The 17846-nt window shown below is 42.9% G+C and overlaps 1 protein-coding gene across 1 annotated transcript in view; it reads right to left on the reverse strand.

Moving 5' to 3' along the window:
• Positions 1–5708: 5708 nt before the first annotated feature.
• The window catches only part of KLHL4 (kelch like family member 4), a 94367-nt gene continuing 82229 nt past the window's right edge, over positions 5709–17846 (reverse strand). The window contains exons 7-11 of the mRNA XM_075259257.1: positions 15872–16096; positions 14792–14954; positions 8942–9154; positions 8109–8280; positions 5709–5912 (exon numbers count right to left, since the gene is read on the reverse strand). Of these exons, the coding sequence (XP_075115358.1) occupies positions 5853–5912; positions 8109–8280; positions 8942–9154; positions 14792–14954; positions 15872–16096 (833 nt within the window). The 3' untranslated portion in view covers positions 5709–5852. The remainder of the gene's footprint in view (positions 5913–8108; positions 8281–8941; positions 9155–14791; positions 14955–15871; positions 16097–17846) is intronic.

Below are 17846 nucleotides of genomic sequence, written 5' to 3' on the forward strand. Positions count from 1 at the left end.
CCGAGCGGTGGATTGGGGAGGCCACTGGAGCAGCGCTGCTCCAGCGGCCAATCCTCACCCTCAGGCATAGAGCAGGTCCTCTCCCTGCCTGCGAACGCCGCTAAGCCCCGCCCCTCGCTTCGCCCCACCCCCTTCACTCCCGGGGGGGGGGGGGGGCTTTCTGTCGTCCGCATCGGGACGGAGAAAAGGGCAGGTTCACCCCTGGTACATGCTGGTAGCTGGGCCCCCTTTCCACTGAGTTGTGAAAGGGCATATGAAGGCAATATTTCCAGTAATGCCCTGATGATAGCCCTGTGTGATCCACATCCAAGGAGGAAACAAAACTATTTGTGTGTTTCTACTTATTATGAAATGTGTGCTTTCATCTCCAAATCAATACAACCGAGTGGCTCCACCCCTGGTGTGTGATGTCATTATTGTCATAGTAACCATGTAAATAGTAATAAACGCACAAACACATATAGGTATTATTTTAATTCCATTTTTTCATAAAATTTATTTCATAAAATCATGCCCAGATATCATTGAAGGAATGTAAAGAACTGTGATTTACAGAAGACATTTCAGAAACTGATAAGACGATCACTCCGTTGGTCAATATTTCATGGAATGAATATTAAAGGGGTTTACCCACGGACACACTCTACGCCACTCACTCTCCTATTAAGGTATGGGACATCCTAGAAGGAGATCTTCCATTTAGGACCTCCTCTAGGAGCCTTCTCTATTGGATAAGGTCCTGTTCTAGAGGAACCAACCAAGCATTACATGGATGTCCATGGAAAATCATCTGACTGTTGGGGGGGGGTGTGCAAAAAGTGTAACCCAGGCAAACATCTGATCTTTTTGAAAAGCATTGTCCCCTTTATTCATATAATTGTCCAAGAGACAACAAACACGCTTCATTCCATGAAATGCAGAAGTGATATTGTATCCCTTCTACAATGGGGTTGACTGCTTTGAGTAACCCAGCTTTGTTAGAAGGGTCCTTTTTAAGTTGGCTGATCACATGATGTGCTTGGAGGAACCAAGCGGCAAGTGTGCAATTTCCCTGCAACACCACCCCAGGTGAAATGGAAACTTTCAATTGTCTGTTGAAGTTAGTGGATTGTCTATAGAGGAGTACTGGGTCCTCCAGCGGGAAAGACACTCTTACTCTTTAGCTTATTGACGGAGATGTAGGATAACCCAGATCTCTTAAAGGGATCTAAACCAGACAGTCCCTTTAATTGGGCATCAGAGACAACATCTGACTTGTGCACCAGCTGTTTGTGTTTTCCTTGTGAAATGCACTACTGACCTAAAAAACAAGCTGCTAATAATAATTCTACCGAAATTTGTACAAAATAATCCTAGTGTCTGGTAACATCAGCCTTGGATGTGCAAACCTCATGCAAATAAAGGTGGATGGCAATTTTTATTATCAATGTGATATTTTTTGTCATTTTTTTCTCTGAATCTTCAAGTCACTGGTTGAATGTAAACATGCGTAGGGGATGCGGTTGTATTGTTCACAGTACAGGAGTTTCTGAGGGTTATGTACATCATCATGACGCAGTCAGCGATGGCACTCGTAATGTGAGGTCATAATTCATCATATATCAATGTGATATACCATACGTATCCATAACACAAGAGACAAAACAGTCGTCAAAAAGTCATACAGAGAAGAGAAATACAGCAGAAACATAAAGACAATACAGTGATTATTTTTTGTTACAATTTATCATGTGTTAAAATAAACAAAATCTGTTCCTGAATTTTTTATTTTTTTTTCATTATTTTTGAATATCTGTTTTTGTCCTGGTGGCAGGTGAAGCAGTCAGGGTTTACATTGTAGCACATAATTCACAGTATCTTACTAAAATTTAAAAAAAAACAAAAAAAAACAAAAACATTTTGTTAAAAAAAAAATCAGTAGGGATTAGTTTTAATTTTTTTTTTCAAAAATTTCTCAAAAATAAAAAATTTTGGGGGTAAAACTTAAAAAGTGTTGTGACTTCGGCCATTCTATGGTGTACATGCTGGAAAAAATAAAGGGTAGGGGGCAAAGTAGGCAGCAAAGCAGAACAGCCCCTTTTTCCAAAACACGATCATCTCCTGTACATCCATAAATGTATCCAGTTTTTGTGGTGGTGACCAGGGCCGGAGTCGCTGTACAAAGAGGGCTCATCTAAGTGGGAGACCTCCCTCTATTATATCCATATGTCTGATACATTCTTTAAAGGGATACTATGTTTCAAAGACATTTTTTTTCTAGCTAACAGGTTGGAATAGCCTTAAGAAAGGCTATTCTTTTCCTACCTTTAGATGTCTTCTCCGCGCCGCCGTTCGCTTGAAATTCTGTTTTTTCTCAGTATGTAAATGAGTTCTCTCGCAGCACTGGGGGTGTCCCCAATGCTGCCAGAGAACTCTCCAGCGCTGTCTCCATCTTCGTCAGCAACGTCCTCTTCATCCTCTTCTTCCGGCGCAGGTTTCAGACTTCTAGGCCTCGGGCAGAGCAGACTACGCATGCCCACAGGCCACAAGAAAATGGCTGCTTACAATACTGTGTAAGCGGCCATTTTCTTGTGGCCTGTGGGCTTGTGCAGTCTGCTCTGCCCGAGACCCGAGGCCTAGAAGTCTGAAACAAACCTGCGCCGGATGAAGAGGACGTTGCTGATGAAGGTGGAGGCGGCGCTGGAGAGAGTTCTATCGCAGCATTGGGGACGCCCCCAGTGCTGCGACCAAAACTCATTTGCATACTGACAAGAACCGTGATTCCAATGGAACGGCGACAACAAAAGGTAGGAGAAGAATAGCCTTTCTTAAGGCTATTCCGACGTATTGCTCAGAAAAAAAGTGTTTGTATGATAGGAACCCTTTAACAGAATAATGGTGGCCTAAAGTTTTTGAAATCTATTTTTTTGTAATTTTTGCAATAAATGTAATCTCTGTTCTCAGTATCCCCAGGACTGATTCATATTATATATTATATAATCTTCTTCTTCTATGTAGCATTGATAATACTGTTAGAATAACCAGAACCTTATTTATCAGATGTACCAACTACACAAGAAATTGTGCCATAAACTCTACATGGAATGTTTTTACACTATGACGGACATTTAGTAGTTCTGATGACCAGGCAAATTTAAAAAAAAAAAAAAAAAAGTCTAATAGAAAAATTGTTAATTTCATTCCATTTTGGTTCAAGTTAAATTTACAAATCACAGGTAAAAATTGTAAAACTGTCTTGAAAAATATTAAGAAAAGGTTAAATTCATGTATAATTTACATTACATGCCGAAGACGACAGTGTCATTTACTGTGTTTATATTTTTTTTAATTTTTTTTATTATTATTTTAGTTTTCAGGACGGATTCTGCTGGAAATGACATTTCTTTTTGGCCTCCTGGCAGTTCCAGTGCTGTCACAGTAGATTTGTCTCTGCACAAGCACCAACGTTAATTGGACTTCAATGTCATGAAAGAAGGCCGTGTGGAAGCACAATTAAAAGTTAGTGGGTTTTTTTGGTCTTTTTTTTTCACACTCGAATAAATGTAAGGTTTTTAAATGACACAAAGAGTTTTCAGTAATAAAATGTGACTTAATGGGAATGTATCATCAGAAAATTCTATATTTTATATAAAAAAATTTTTTTTGAAAATTCTAGTTTTCCCTGTTGACCTCTGGAGCCTGACATTTCAATGGCATACAGAAGGAAGCAGTTTCAGGGCATGTTCACACGTAAATTACGTGTGGCTTATTTTACCGTGTTTTTTGGAGCGATTTTTGGTAACGCCAAGCAGTTTTCCCCTCTCCTAAAGTGAATGGGCCGCAAAAAAGTGACGCGTTTTTCGCCTCCCATTCACTTTTATTGCTTTCTTCAGGCAGAAAACGCCTAAAGAAAGGTCATGTCGCTTATTTTTTCTGCTAGCGGCAAAAAACTGCTAGCAGAAAAAAGCAAGCTAGCGGTCTCCATAGACCACCATTCTACGAAGGCGGATTTTGAGGCAAAATCCGCCTCCTTGTCCCCGTGTGAACCAGCCTTTATGGTTAAAATGACCCCGTGGCTACCCACCAACCTAAATGATGATTAAAAGGCATTCGTCACCAGGAAATTGCCTATCGTTAAAATCCTGTTTTTTATGATGTTTTGTTTTTTTTTCATTTTATTATGATTTTAATTTTCCAAATTTAATATATATATTTAAAAAAATTCTAAAAATCATGCAGTTCCGACTTTGGACACTAAGCTGAAAACACTCTGTGACTTCCGTTTCATGGTTCAGTCTGGAGCAGTGGCTCCCATTGAAATGATTGGGAGGCGTTTTTGCAGGCAGATTTTGAGGTGGATTCCATATCGAAATCCGCCTGCAAAAAACTCAGTGTGAACCTACCTTTAAACCACTGAATATTGGCAGAGAGAAAAGACCTGCACAGACCTTTCTGTCCAACGTCCCCGTGTGACTGCTGTTGGAGCGGTTTGGCTCTCTGTCATTTGGGTCCCCTGGTGGACTAGAACAACAGAGACCACAACGCTAATGTGAACCTAGCTTAAAATGTGATATTGCCTATTTTTTGGGGGGATTATGCGTCTTATTTACATACGCATGATCGCTGTGATCATCAGTGTGCTGTAAGTGAGGTGACTGCTGCAAAGAAATCTCCTACAGAAAACGGGAGGTTTCAGCATATTATATAACCTAGTGCACTAAGTCAGAATTTAAGAATTTTTCAGATTTTTAAAAAATCTAAATCATGTGAAATGTTTTTAAAAACCTCACAAAGATTTGTTAAAAATATACTTAACGTAAAACCTGTTTTTTTTTTGTTTTTTTTTTAAAAAAAAGGGTAACTCTCTGGTGACACATTGCCTTTAAGGGGAACGGGGACCAGTTAACTAAGACATGCTTCCATCAGTACAGCCATTATAATGTGAGGTGGGCATTATACTGTGTTGGGAGGATACCCCAGACTTGATGTTTGCTTTTTCCCCAGGAACACCTCCCAACTGGAAAGTTCTGTGCACGCCCCTGAGGAACTTGCTAACCATCCTATAGGACAGTTGACGTAATTCAGATTAGGCAGAATAAACACTGTTTATACACACAGATAGGGCTGTGTATGTAGCCCCCCTGTCACAAACTGGTCCCTCCTGGAGACTGTAATGGCCCCCATTTGTTGAAGATGACCTAGAGCACCCACATCCCGCTACAATGTGAATGTAATACAGGAATGATCTGTTGTCTAAAAAAAAAAAAAATAATTGGCTAAAAACATTTAAGAAAAGGGCAAATATAATTTATTTTTTTTTCCTACAGACTAGAATTCTGCTGGTGAATTTATAATCTCCTACTGGACACATTCCCTTTAAGTCACTCTTTATGACATCATAGGATGCCTTTAATATTTCGAAACTTAGGGCTACAAATGGCAGAAAATGTCAGGAGAGGAAGATCTACAAAGTCCGATTCTATTCTCTGTTGTATTTCCTCTTAATATAAATCCCCCTATTTAATTCATTTATAGAATGATATATATTAAAATATAAGGCGCCGTCCCTTCCAGGCTTTTATGATATTCCATAAAATATATCTGAAAGAACGTTTTATTCTAGATGTAAAATGTCTCCAGTGGCAATTTTTGTACATTTTTTTTTTTTTTTTTCTTACACGTTCCTGTTTTTTTTTTTTTTTTTTTCAATTTTCTTATAATATTCGTTGTACATCAGCATTTTTACCCGCTGTATAAAAATGGCAGTTTTCTCAGTCCTCTCGGCCACGGCAATAGTCAATCCTGTGGTGTTAAGTCCATTAATGAATTCTGCCCTTCTTGTGCTGTCTGTTCCAGGGACACGTTAGAAATATCTATGGCAGCTTTATGACCACAAGGCATGCTCCGGCCCGTCCAATGTTCAGCGGGACTTCCTGCAAACGAGAGGACAACTTACGGTAAGAAGTTTCTACTCTTGGTGCAATCTTCATGTTGCCCATTAGAGGGCACTACGCCTTCACCATTTTGTGTGTATTATATATAATAAACAAGCCCTAATCTCGCTGTGCGCACCTAAATAAACACTATTAAAGGGATTCTACCATTAAAATAGAATTTTTTTTCTCGTTGACACGTAGGAATAGCCTTAAGAAAGGCTATTCTTCTCCTACCTTTAGATGTCTTCTCCGCGCCGGCGTTCGGTATAAATCTCGGTTTTCGTCGGTATGCAAATGAGTTCTCTTGCAGCACTGGGGGCGGTCCTCAGTGCTCAAACAGCACTGGGGGCATCCCCAATGCTGCAAGAGAGCTCTCCAGCGCCGCCTCCATCTTCTTCAGGAATGGCCTCTTCACACGTCTTCTTCCAGCGCGGGCAGTCAAACTTGGAGGCTTTGGTCCTAGGGCAGAGCCGACTGAGCATGCCCACAGGCCACAAGAAAATGGTCGCTTACTTACTGTGTAAGTACTTAACTACTGTGGAGGCGGTGCTGTAGAGTTCTCTCGCAGCATTGGGGACGCCCCCAGTTCTGTTTGAGTGCTGGGGCCCGCCCCCAGTGCTGCGAGAGAACTAATTTGCATACCGACGAAAACCGGGATTCATACCGAACAGCGGCGCAGAGAAGAAATCTAAAGGTAGGAGAAGAATAGCCTTTCTTAAGGCTATTCCTACGTGTCAATGAGAAAAAAATAGATTTTAATGGTAGAATCCCTTTAAGAGTACTCTAATCGTCACCAGTTTTTGGTTATTGTTTATCGCAATACATAGCGTATGTATTAACAGGACAACTTGGTGCCTCACTTTATACTATTATGGAACTTGTAACTGACAACATCTGAAGGTTTATTAGCAGAAAAGTTGCAGGGTTGACCTCAAGACCGTACAGAAGTCTCAGCAATCATGAATCAATTTATGTTTGCAATGATCACATAGTTGCTATTTTTTTTTTCTTTGTGTCACAGCATTGATGTATACTAAGCCAAGCCTCCAACCTCGCCCATGCCCATTTGGGCCCACCCAATTCTATGCAGATGTTTTGTGCTCCCATATGATATAATGTCCCTTTAGGGGCCCTGACTGGGTATAATGCCCCCTTGGTGCAGCCATACAGAGTAATGCCTCCTCATTGTTGCTCTCACACTGTAATGCCCCCCTTTTTGTGGCCCCCATGCTGCAATGCCTCTGCTCTCTGCTTTACCATTATATTCATCTACATAAGATGAAGCCGGGAAATACCTTATGCCACCCTGGATAGCACCCAAAATGCCGGACTGATGTGCTGAATCCAGCATGCTTCATCTAGAACATCCCTCATGTAATGTGTTACTTTCCAGGCGTCAGCTTCTTACATTCATAGGTCTAAACATTTTTTACAACCATTGATCCTCTGTGATCTAACTCCCTTATACCTGTCCATAGCTTGTGTCTGGTATTTCAAAGGAAAGAGCTGCAATTCCGCCTATAGCCAGAAGGGGGGCTTTTGTACAGTAAAGCAGTTGTGGTAAAATCCTAATTCTCTTAGCCTGTTCCCCAGGTGATATTAGATATTAGACCACCATGGGCTGCAGCATTGATGCCGCTGTGTGGCTGTCGCGGTCTGAAAGTGATTGGGGATTCTTCATCAATTTTAATGTTTTATTCCAGTTATTGTTTCATAAGACCTGTTCTGGGGTCCGAGCCGAGGACCTTCTGTATGGTAAGCAGGCACCCTAAAAGGTGAGGCTAAGACTCAACCAGTCTCAATGGTAAATCTTCTCACTGACAGTCGTTGACTGTGGCTCAACCCCTTTAAGGTACCTGCCGCCCATATGAAACGTCTTAGAATTGAGACCTGGGACAGACCTAGTGAAAAAAGAAATAAAATAAAACCTTGAATAAATGGGGATCCTTCTGTAATATATGTTGTGATGTTTCCTTAGTTTTACTAACGTTTAAAACAACACATTGCCTGTATGAGGCACCAACATTTCTGATTTGCAATAATCCATCTAACTGTAATCTTGAGATGTAAGTCATTCAGGGATTAGGGGGGTTTGTTATCACTTCTACTTATGGCTTGCAGGGATTAATGACCATTCGTGGGGTGTGTAAGGAGACCCTCTATCTATCACACCTCCTCACATATTACAGGTACCTGCGTCCACTCATTGGTCTGTGCATCATAAGATTCAACTGTATTAAGATATGTCTGTCCGTCATATCCGCCCACGGCATACAGTCTGTCACCGAGACAGCAAACACCAACTGCATCCCGAGGCACGCTCAACGGTGCCACTGTCGTCCAGCTGTCCGTTTTAGGATCATATCTGTAGAGAAAAACATGAAATTCTGTCATTTACAAAATTGCTAAGAAATTATGGAACAGGACAGGATAATCACATGCTGACAGTTGGGGTACAGGATGATACTTGGGGTTCAGGATGACACCCTAACACTTGGGGTACAGGATAATGACACTTGGGTTACAGGATAATGAAATGCTGACACTTGGGGTAAAGGACAATGACACATTAACACTTGGGGTACAGGATAATGACACTTGGGGTACCGGATAATGACACATTGACACTTGGGGTACAGGATAATGACACTTGGGGTACCGGATAATGACACATTGACACTTGGGGTACAGGATAATGACACTTGGGGTACCGGATAATGACACATTGACACTTGGGGTACAGGATAATGACACACTGACACTTGGGGTACCGGATAATGACACATTGACACTTGGGGTACAGGATAATGACACTTGGGGTACTGGATAATGACACACTGACACTTGGGGTACAGGATAATGACACACTGACACTTGGGATACAGGACAATGACACGCAGACATTTTGGGGGTACAATGGTAGAAGTATCCCAGATCTATCTCATCTCCTGCTACTGGAGACGTGTTGTCTCCTATAAATGCTGCTGCAGTGCCGGCTCTTCCTTCCTGCGGCAGGATCCACTCACCTCTCCATGCAGTCTGATAGCCGTGAGCACAGGTTTGATGCTGGCGCATCATGGCCCCCGACAGCATACAAGAATCCGTTGTAGGTCGCCACTCCCACGCCTCCCCGTCTCTTTGACATCGGCGCACACATGCTCCACTTGTTTGTGTGAGGATCAAAACATTCCATGGATTTAAGACAAGAGCTGCCATCTCTCCCCCCGACTGCATATAACCTGAGGGCAAGAGAGGAATACATACATGTTATATCTTACGTATCTGAGACATTAGAGGGGTTTTCTCCTAAAACCATTTATCCACTCTTCAAGGGAGAAGATTGTGATCTCTGGGGGTCCTCACATTTGGCCATCAGCAAAAAGGGCTCATATAAAGCAAAAAATAATTATGTAATGGAAAGTTCTGGTTCTTTCTCATATTTTTATTTCCATTTTTCACCATTTCAGGCTTTGTTCCTCCTTCATAAAATCTTCACCCACTGTGAAATAGAGGAGAGGAATGGAAGGAGGAAGGGCTGAGTGGGCAAGAAGCAGAGACATGGGGACACCTAGAGTCTGCTGCAGATGGCAATACGTTTTCTATCTCACCCCAAGTGCTTTATTCCCCCAAAGTATAGGTCAGGGGTCAGCAACCTTCGGCACTCTAGCTGCTGAGAAACTACAACCCGCAATGTGCTCCATTCACTTCCATTGGAGTTCCAAGAACAGTAGAGCAAGTGTGCATGCTGGGAGTTGTAGTTTTAGAACAGCTGGAGTGCTAAAGGTTGCCTATCCTTGGTATAAGTCATTACTATCTCTATAATGTCTTATATCATGCTGCTGCAGAGTGTGAGAGAGTTATGGAGCAGAAGCTCCTGATTTCTCCATATGCAGACATAGTAACAGCTAGTCTTCAGCAACCAACTCAGGGAGAACTGAGGATTAGGGACAGACTATGTAGAGGGGAAAACAGCCAACAATGCAGAATACAAGTCATGCAATGACCATATCTAATGTGCGCACATGGCGGCTTATCCTGAAAGTAATAATTTTAGGTTATTACTATGATGGGATTTTCGGATTTGCGCTTGTCGCAGTAGTAACCTTAGATAGAGGCAGATGGACAGAGTAAACTCAGCAGCAAATGAGGTCTATGTATATGTACCAGTGGTGAATGGCGGATGATTGTGATATTGTTCGCTACGCAGGGGGAGGAGTCAGGCGCCATAAGTGCACATTAAATCTGCAGCTGCTCACAAGTGATGAATGAAATGGTTTATATGCGGCAGAAAAAAAAATAGCTGGAGCTGCATTTCCAGAAAACTGCTTTGTGTAGGAATCTACCGCGGTTATTAGATACCCTGAAATACTCTGCTATATTTATCACCACTGCGGACTGCAGCGAGGGAAGTCTGTACAGTGTCCTATTCAGGAGGGAGGTAATTAGAGGATGTGACTTCTGACAATGAAGCTGATTCACCGCGTAATGACAAGTTCTGCAAGCGCCTCTAGACTTTTCAAGACATTTGCATCTTGTCAGTGCATTGTACAGGTCTAATACTTGTCACAGCTGAGGGTCTGTTACAGGGCATCAGTATAAGCAGTCCCATGTGAGCTAAACATCATCAGCATCACAAATCTCCTTCCTGACCTAGTCTGGCACTTGCCATAGCGGAGAGTATGTTACATTGTATCAGTGTGGGCAATAAGGTTTTAGATGAATAAGTGCAGGAGTTGAGCTACAGACTGATAACTTACACAGATTGATACATTTTAACAAACTTTCCAGCTATGTGAGCAGGACTAGATTTGGGTGGTTTTTTGGCTACTACAGGGCCGGTTTTAGAAAGACAAGTTTTCAGGGTTCAGTAGCAAAGATTTCAGTAGTCATACAGAGCACTCATACTAAGTTACTTTGCCTGACGACAAAGAGACTGTTGCGAGTGTTACATCATGGTCACACTATCCTGCTTATTGATTGAACTGAGTCTGAGAAAATCAACTTTCTTCATTGCTCCATGTCCTAGACCACCAAGTTCTTCACATACTCCTATCACAGCTATTGCTGATGATGATAAAACAACCTCCTGCTACATAGTTGCAATGAAGAAGATAGCAGCACAGCTCTCAGACTGTACACTGACCCCAGCAGGCAAAGATGGTACTGACTCTAGCTGTCCATGGGATACTGTACTTAGGCATCAAGGAATAGATTGCAGAGCACAGAGAGCGCTAAGATGGTATCTGCTCAGAGAGAAGCTAAACTACATAGCATGAGAGTGAACTATACATAGATACATACATTCAGTGCACTGCATGATAGGTGACAGGGTGCAGTGATGGAAAAAAAGAGTTTTGACTGGAGTATCGCTTTAACAATATCACTTTGAAAGGGTTAATGTTTATGTTCCAGAGCCCCACATACATTACTGTTAATCTCTTAAATCTCCTAAATCCCCATGGACGCTCTACTACAGCTACTGCTGAAGATTAGACTGTCTCCTGTCACACAGTTATACCGAACCTTCCCTGACTCTATACTACTTTATTTAGCAAAATGTAACAGAATTCTGGTGTAATTTGCACCGAACAACTATCTAACATGCCGAATACCACAGTTATCAAGCCATTTAGACACATTTTTGTAATTTTCCAGCTTGTACAAATCCAGGAAAGGAGCCTGGTGCTTTTGTAAAGAGACATGGCCTTAGTTGAGACTCCATGCACCAAAAATGTTATAAGCCAAATAACAAGTGGTGCAAGGCGACAGATTTATCAAACAGCTTATTAGCATATTGTCTATACTATCATTTCACCTCTTGTTCGTTACTGTGATAAATGTGGTGCAGTCTAGGACAGTCTAGTTTAAAGCTCCACTATGTAAAACTTAGATACTCCAAGGTCTCTTCGCAGGCAGAGATGGTACTAACTCTAGCTGTCCATGTGATACTGTGACAAGGCATCAAGGCAGTGTCAGACTGAGGTGACCGGCAGTAAAATTCATTCTGGAGCCACTATACAGCTTCATGCAAATATGACCTTCACAAATTCCTAAAATGTTGCCAGCCTAAATGTATTTTTCAATAGTATTTTGCTACCTAGTCTTTGCCTGTGATTGTTTCTGTCCTGGGGTCCTTTCAGTATTGTGCTGTCTGGTTCGTGCCTAGAACTATAGAACTAGGACCGTCTTAGGTCTGTCTAGCAGTGAGACATTGAAAGATGACTGGAGCCCCTGCAGTGTTATTGAGAAGACAGAGCCCAGGGAGGAGAAATACACCGAGATCTCTATATATAGTCTATAGTCTATAAAAATACACTTGTTGGCCTCCTAAATAACCCCTAGTATATTATACTGACACACAGTCTGGTTAAGATGCTGCACGTTCAGTAACTGTATGAAGTACAGTCGGTGTCCTGTGCCATGCCATTGTGAGCTGGGGGCCCACTTGGGGGATTCAATCAAGGGATTGATAGCAGAGTACAAAGAGATAAAAGCTAAGGACACGATCTTTAACCCCTAAACTAACAACGCCATTACTGTTACTAGGCATTGCCATTTACTCCTTCACTATTCTAGACCAACAGGGGCATATTTGATAACCCCTTCACTGTCCTAGACCACCATGAATATTTTCATAATGTCGTTTCATATAACTGGAGAAAAACTGTCCCTATATCTCTTATGTCCACGGTCCTAGTTCTATAAAACTGTCCAAAATGTCCCTACTTTGCTCAAGACCATGGTCCTATCTCTATAAAACCGTCCCTATATAAACAAGAGTGGCTTTAAGACATGAGATGTATTGTCAGGACAGGTTTTCCGTTGTCGTTTTCTGTCCTTTCACCACTAGGTGTCAGCATTGTCACTAACACACAAAGTGACATCCCAGCCCTGCTCCTGCCCAATATGATGCATTACTAGTCCTATTGGGCGATGCACCTTGTTATGGGCTTGGATTGTTACTTGTGATCTCTCTGCATAGTCTGGCCTCCTCTCGCGTGTTCTTTAGGTCTGATTTTGTATCAGGTATACCTGATGCCACCCCGCTCTGACCTCGGCAGAGATCTCATGGTGCAATTTTCACATTTGACTCCATTTGCCACAGTTTTAGTATGTTGCACAATGTTTTAAAGGGGCTCTATCAGCAAAATGATGCTAATAGAGCCCCACATATGCGTGAAAAGAATATGATAATCATACCGTATCGTGCACGCTGGGCGGGCATGCACGGTCTGACGTCATCTTTAGCCACATCTACATCTTCTTTCTTCTTGCAGCGATGTCCTTGGGTCCCGTTTTCCTAGTCTTCTTCTTCCGGCGTCATTGCTTGTAATCCCGCGCAGTAGCAGGAAAACTGAGCATACTGAGTATGCTCAGTTCCCCTGCTACTCCTCGGGTCCCGTCTTCCTCGTCTTCAATCCAGCACCGGCGCAGTAGCAGGGGAACAGTAGCAGGGGAACTGAGCATACTCAGCGCCGGGATTACAAGCAATGACTCCGGAAGAAGAAGACAAGGAAGACGGGACCCGAGGATATCCCTGAAAGAAGTAAGAAGTTGTAGGCGTGGCAAAAGATGACGTCAGACCGTGCACGCCCGCCCAGCGTGCACAATACGGTATGATCGTCTTATTCTTTTTTAGGGTATCATTTTAAAACGGGGGGGGGGGGGGATAGAGCCGCTTTAAAGGTGCCTGTTTTATTTGTGCCACAATTGGACCAAGATAAATGGAAATACTTTGTATGGCCTGAAGGGTTAACAAGAAGTTTTTACAAAAAATCCAACAAAGTGTAATTGTTCTGTATTTTCACAGTCACCTGTAGGTGGTGCTATAAGTTATTTTATCGAATAAAGCGTGTTGTTATTTGTAAGGTGTGTGAGTCATGTGACCTGTCAGCGGTGGATTGATGGCCGACCATCTGCCCTGGTCACACTCCTGTAGGCTCCTCCTGATGGCACCATTATTATCGTTATATACAAGTAGTGTTCTCCTATATCCATCTTATAACTCCCAGGTCTCTCCAGGCTGCAGATAGACCGATGTATTGTAATCCCAAACAAGAGCAGAAATTATTCACCTCTATCCTTACTGGACTACACTTCCCAGCATTCCCTGTTGTGTTTGATTATTGATATTAGATTATGTCTCACACACCTATAGATATAAGTTCTATCACAGTGAGGCGGAGGAGAGGAGAGTTTACTAACACTAACTATATCAGACTGCCAGGAAGACCAGCGAGAGGGAAGGGGCGGAGTCTATGCGTGACAAGGACCGAAAAGCTGAAATCTGTAGCACAGTCAATCCAACATGAGATTGTATAAAATGACTACAAAGGAGGAGGAGGAAGAGACAGAGGCCTGATCTGTTGTTGTGGTTAAAGCTCAACACTGTTGTAAACCTGGCAGATCTTTGGCACAATGTCATGAATCTCTGGTGTATCTAGTTCTGGCTAAAAAAAAATTTGACTTGGCTTACATGAGACATGATGTGCCAAGATTGTGTCATAAAATTCTGAATTAAGGTAAGTCGGCTAAAGGTGGTCTAGTCTATGTTTATACAGTCTAGAGATTTATCATCCAGCATCAGTCACTGTGATAAATCTGGTGTAGTATCAGGGTGTGTGGCTGCATCTATCTATTAGTAAATCTGGGCCAGTGACTGCAAATGGGAATGACTTCTGTTTAGTTCCCGTGTACTCCCTGTGTGCAGTCTCTTTCTCCTGTGCACTCTCTGTAGCAGTCTCTTCCTCCTGTGCACTCTCTGTTTGCAGTCTCTTTCTCCTGTGCACTCTCTGTTTGCAGTCTCTTCCTCCTGTGCACTCTCTGTTTGCAGTCTCTTCCTGTATTGTTATCCTGTGCAGGATGTCTGCACTTACTTGTTATTCAAAGCTGCCACTCCGACCGTGCTCCGGGGCGTTGACATACTGGCCACGTAATTCCACTGCCGGGCCTGAGGGTCCCAACGCTCCACTGTGTTCAGATAGCTCCATCCATCATGGCCACCTACTGCATACATGGGACCTTCCAGTACAGCCACCCCTGGTAAAGACAAAGAAGGGTTACTGGTGTCCCTCGTTCATCAATCACATCACCACTAATGACACGCAGCCATCTTCCCGCTCCCCACAGTCCGTCACTAATGATTGGAAGCGGTGTTCAGAATTTTCTTGTCTATATTCACGTATTGGTGGATTTATGTCCTGTAATATTTGTTGTGTATATTCTCCAATATAGCGGTTCAGCGGAAATGTAGGCATCATGACAGACGGCACCCAGGCCCTGCGAGAAGGGAATACAGGGACATCCTGCAGGAGCGGACTGGCCAATAATAGAGCCGGCAAAAAATCTGCTGACCGACTGAACGGAGGGAAAGAAAATCATCAAAGCAAAAATCAGAAACAATGTAAGAAAAGTGCAACACTGCTGAATCACACATGATAAGCTTAGATACAAAAGCAAACAGTATCACACATTAGGATGAGATACACAGCTCAATAAACGGTATCATATATTATGGGATTGGATACAGCAGCTCCACAGACAGTATTACATGTAATGGGAATAGATACATAGTTCAGCACATAGTATCACGCGATGGGATTAGATACACAGCTCAGCAGACAGTATCACCACATGATAGGATTATATATACAGTTTATACAGTATTACATATAATGGGATTAGATACGCTGCTCAGCAAATGTTTTCACACGTGATAGGATTAGATACACTGCTCAGCAGGTGGTATCACATAGGATAGGCTCAGAGAATGCAATTTGGTAGCTAATATTACACATAAGATTAGATACAGTAGCTCATTAAACAGTGTTGCACATGATAGGATTAGATACAAAGTGCAATATATGACACATGTTGAGCTTAGATACATGGCTCAGCAGATGGCATCATACAGAACAGACTTGCTTGAAAACACAAAGTAGATTATTCAGTCTTACCCAGTCCATGTCGGTGGGTTGACATTGGGGGCATTATAGTCCACACTTTGGTAATGGGGCTGAAGCACTCCACAGTATTTGATGTCTTTAGTCCGTCTCGTCCGCCGACCACATAAAGCTTGTTGTCGATCACGGCCACCCCAAACTGCAGGCGCCGACCATTCATGGTGCTGACCTGTATCCAGCTGTTTGTCCTCAGGTCATACTTCTCGATTGTTGTGGCCCCTACAATACAGAAGTAACAGCCATGTAAATGAGCAGAGCTGGATAGCAGGATGGAGTGTATGACAGCTGGGGGTGTAGCAGAGCTGAGTATGTGGCAGCAGATTAGCCTCCAGGCTGTGGGTGATATTAATAAATCATTGTAATCCTGTTGTTGCATTTGTGGTTAGTGGCTTGTGCTCTCTCTGCTTATTCTGCTGCTCCCCTGGGTCTCTGTAAGCTGGGGGTTGCTTCAGCTCCTGACTATTCTCCAAGCTGGGCCAGATAGATGTGCATGTCAGATTTTACAGAGGTGAGAAGGCTGGTGAACACCTAAAGTGCCAAAGGGATTATTCTGCAAAGCTTACAATCCAATATTCAGATACCATTAATACAGTTTACAGACGTAATTTATCTCTATAAATGGTCACTGTATATATAATGTACATCAATTGTACTGTATTATACTCCAGAGCTGCACTCAATATTCTGCTGGTACAGTCACTGTGTACATACATTACATTACTTATACTGTATAATACTCCGGAGCTGCACTCACTATTATGCTGGTGCAGTCACTGTGTACATATATTACATTACTTATCCTGTACTGATCCTGAGTTACATCCTGTATTATACTCCAGAGCTGCGCTCACTATTCTGCTGGTGCAGTCGCTGTGTACATACATTACATTACTTATCCTGTATTATACTCCAGAGCTGCGCTCACTATTCTGCTGGTGAAGTCACTGTACATACATTACCTTACTTATCCTGTACTGATCCTGAGTTACATCCTGTATTATTAGAGATGAGCGAACAGTGTTCTATCGAACACATGTTCGATCGGATATCAGGCTGTTCGATGTGTTCGATTCGAATCGAACATCACGTGGCAAACTCCAAAAAAATTCGATTCCCCTCCCACCTTCCCTGGCGCTTTTTTTGCACCAATAACAGCGCAGGGGAGGTGGGACAGGAACTACGACACCGGAGGCATCGAAAAAAATCGGAAAAAGTCATTGGCTGCCGAAATCAGGTGACCTCCATTTTAGACGAATAGTGGATTTCAAATCCGGGTCATATGAGAATGTGAACTTTGTGACTAAGAGACAGGGATAGCTGTACAGGAAGGGATAGCTAGGGATAACCTTTATTTAGGTAGGAATGTTATTAAAAATAACTTTTTGGGGCTCTATCGGGTGTGTAATTGTGATTTTTGTGACATAAACTTTTTCCCATAGGTATGCATTGGCCAGCGCTGATTGGCCAGAGTACGGAATTCGACTAATCAGTGCTGGCTCTGCTGGAGGAGGCGGAGTCTAAGATCGCTCCACACTAGTCTCCATTCAGGTCCGACCTTAGACTCCGCCTCCTCCGGCAGAGCCAGCGCTGATTGGCCAAAGGCTGGCCAATGCATTCCTATTGGTAGCAGTGCTGAGCCAGTTCTGCTCAACTACACCGTGTGCCGGTCAGCCCATCTGATATAGCAGAGCCGAGTGTGCACACTCGGCTCTGCTACATCAGATGTAGCAGAGCCGAGTGTGCCGGCCAGCCCATCTGATATAGCAGAGCCGAGTGTGCACACTCGTCTCTGCTACATCTGATGTAGCAGAGAAGAGTGTGCACACTCGGCTCTGCTACATCTGATGTAGCAGAGAAGAGTGTGCACACTCGGCTCTGCTATATCAGATGGGCTGACCGGCACATGGTGTAGTTGAGCAGAACTGGCTCAGCACTGCTAAGTCTCTGCATGGGACACTGGGACACTGTG

Source organism: Leptodactylus fuscus, chromosome 11 (assembly GCF_031893055.1).
Source record: "Leptodactylus fuscus isolate aLepFus1 chromosome 11, aLepFus1.hap2, whole genome shotgun sequence".
NCBI classification, from domain to species: Eukaryota; Metazoa; Chordata; class Amphibia; order Anura; family Leptodactylidae; genus Leptodactylus; species Leptodactylus fuscus.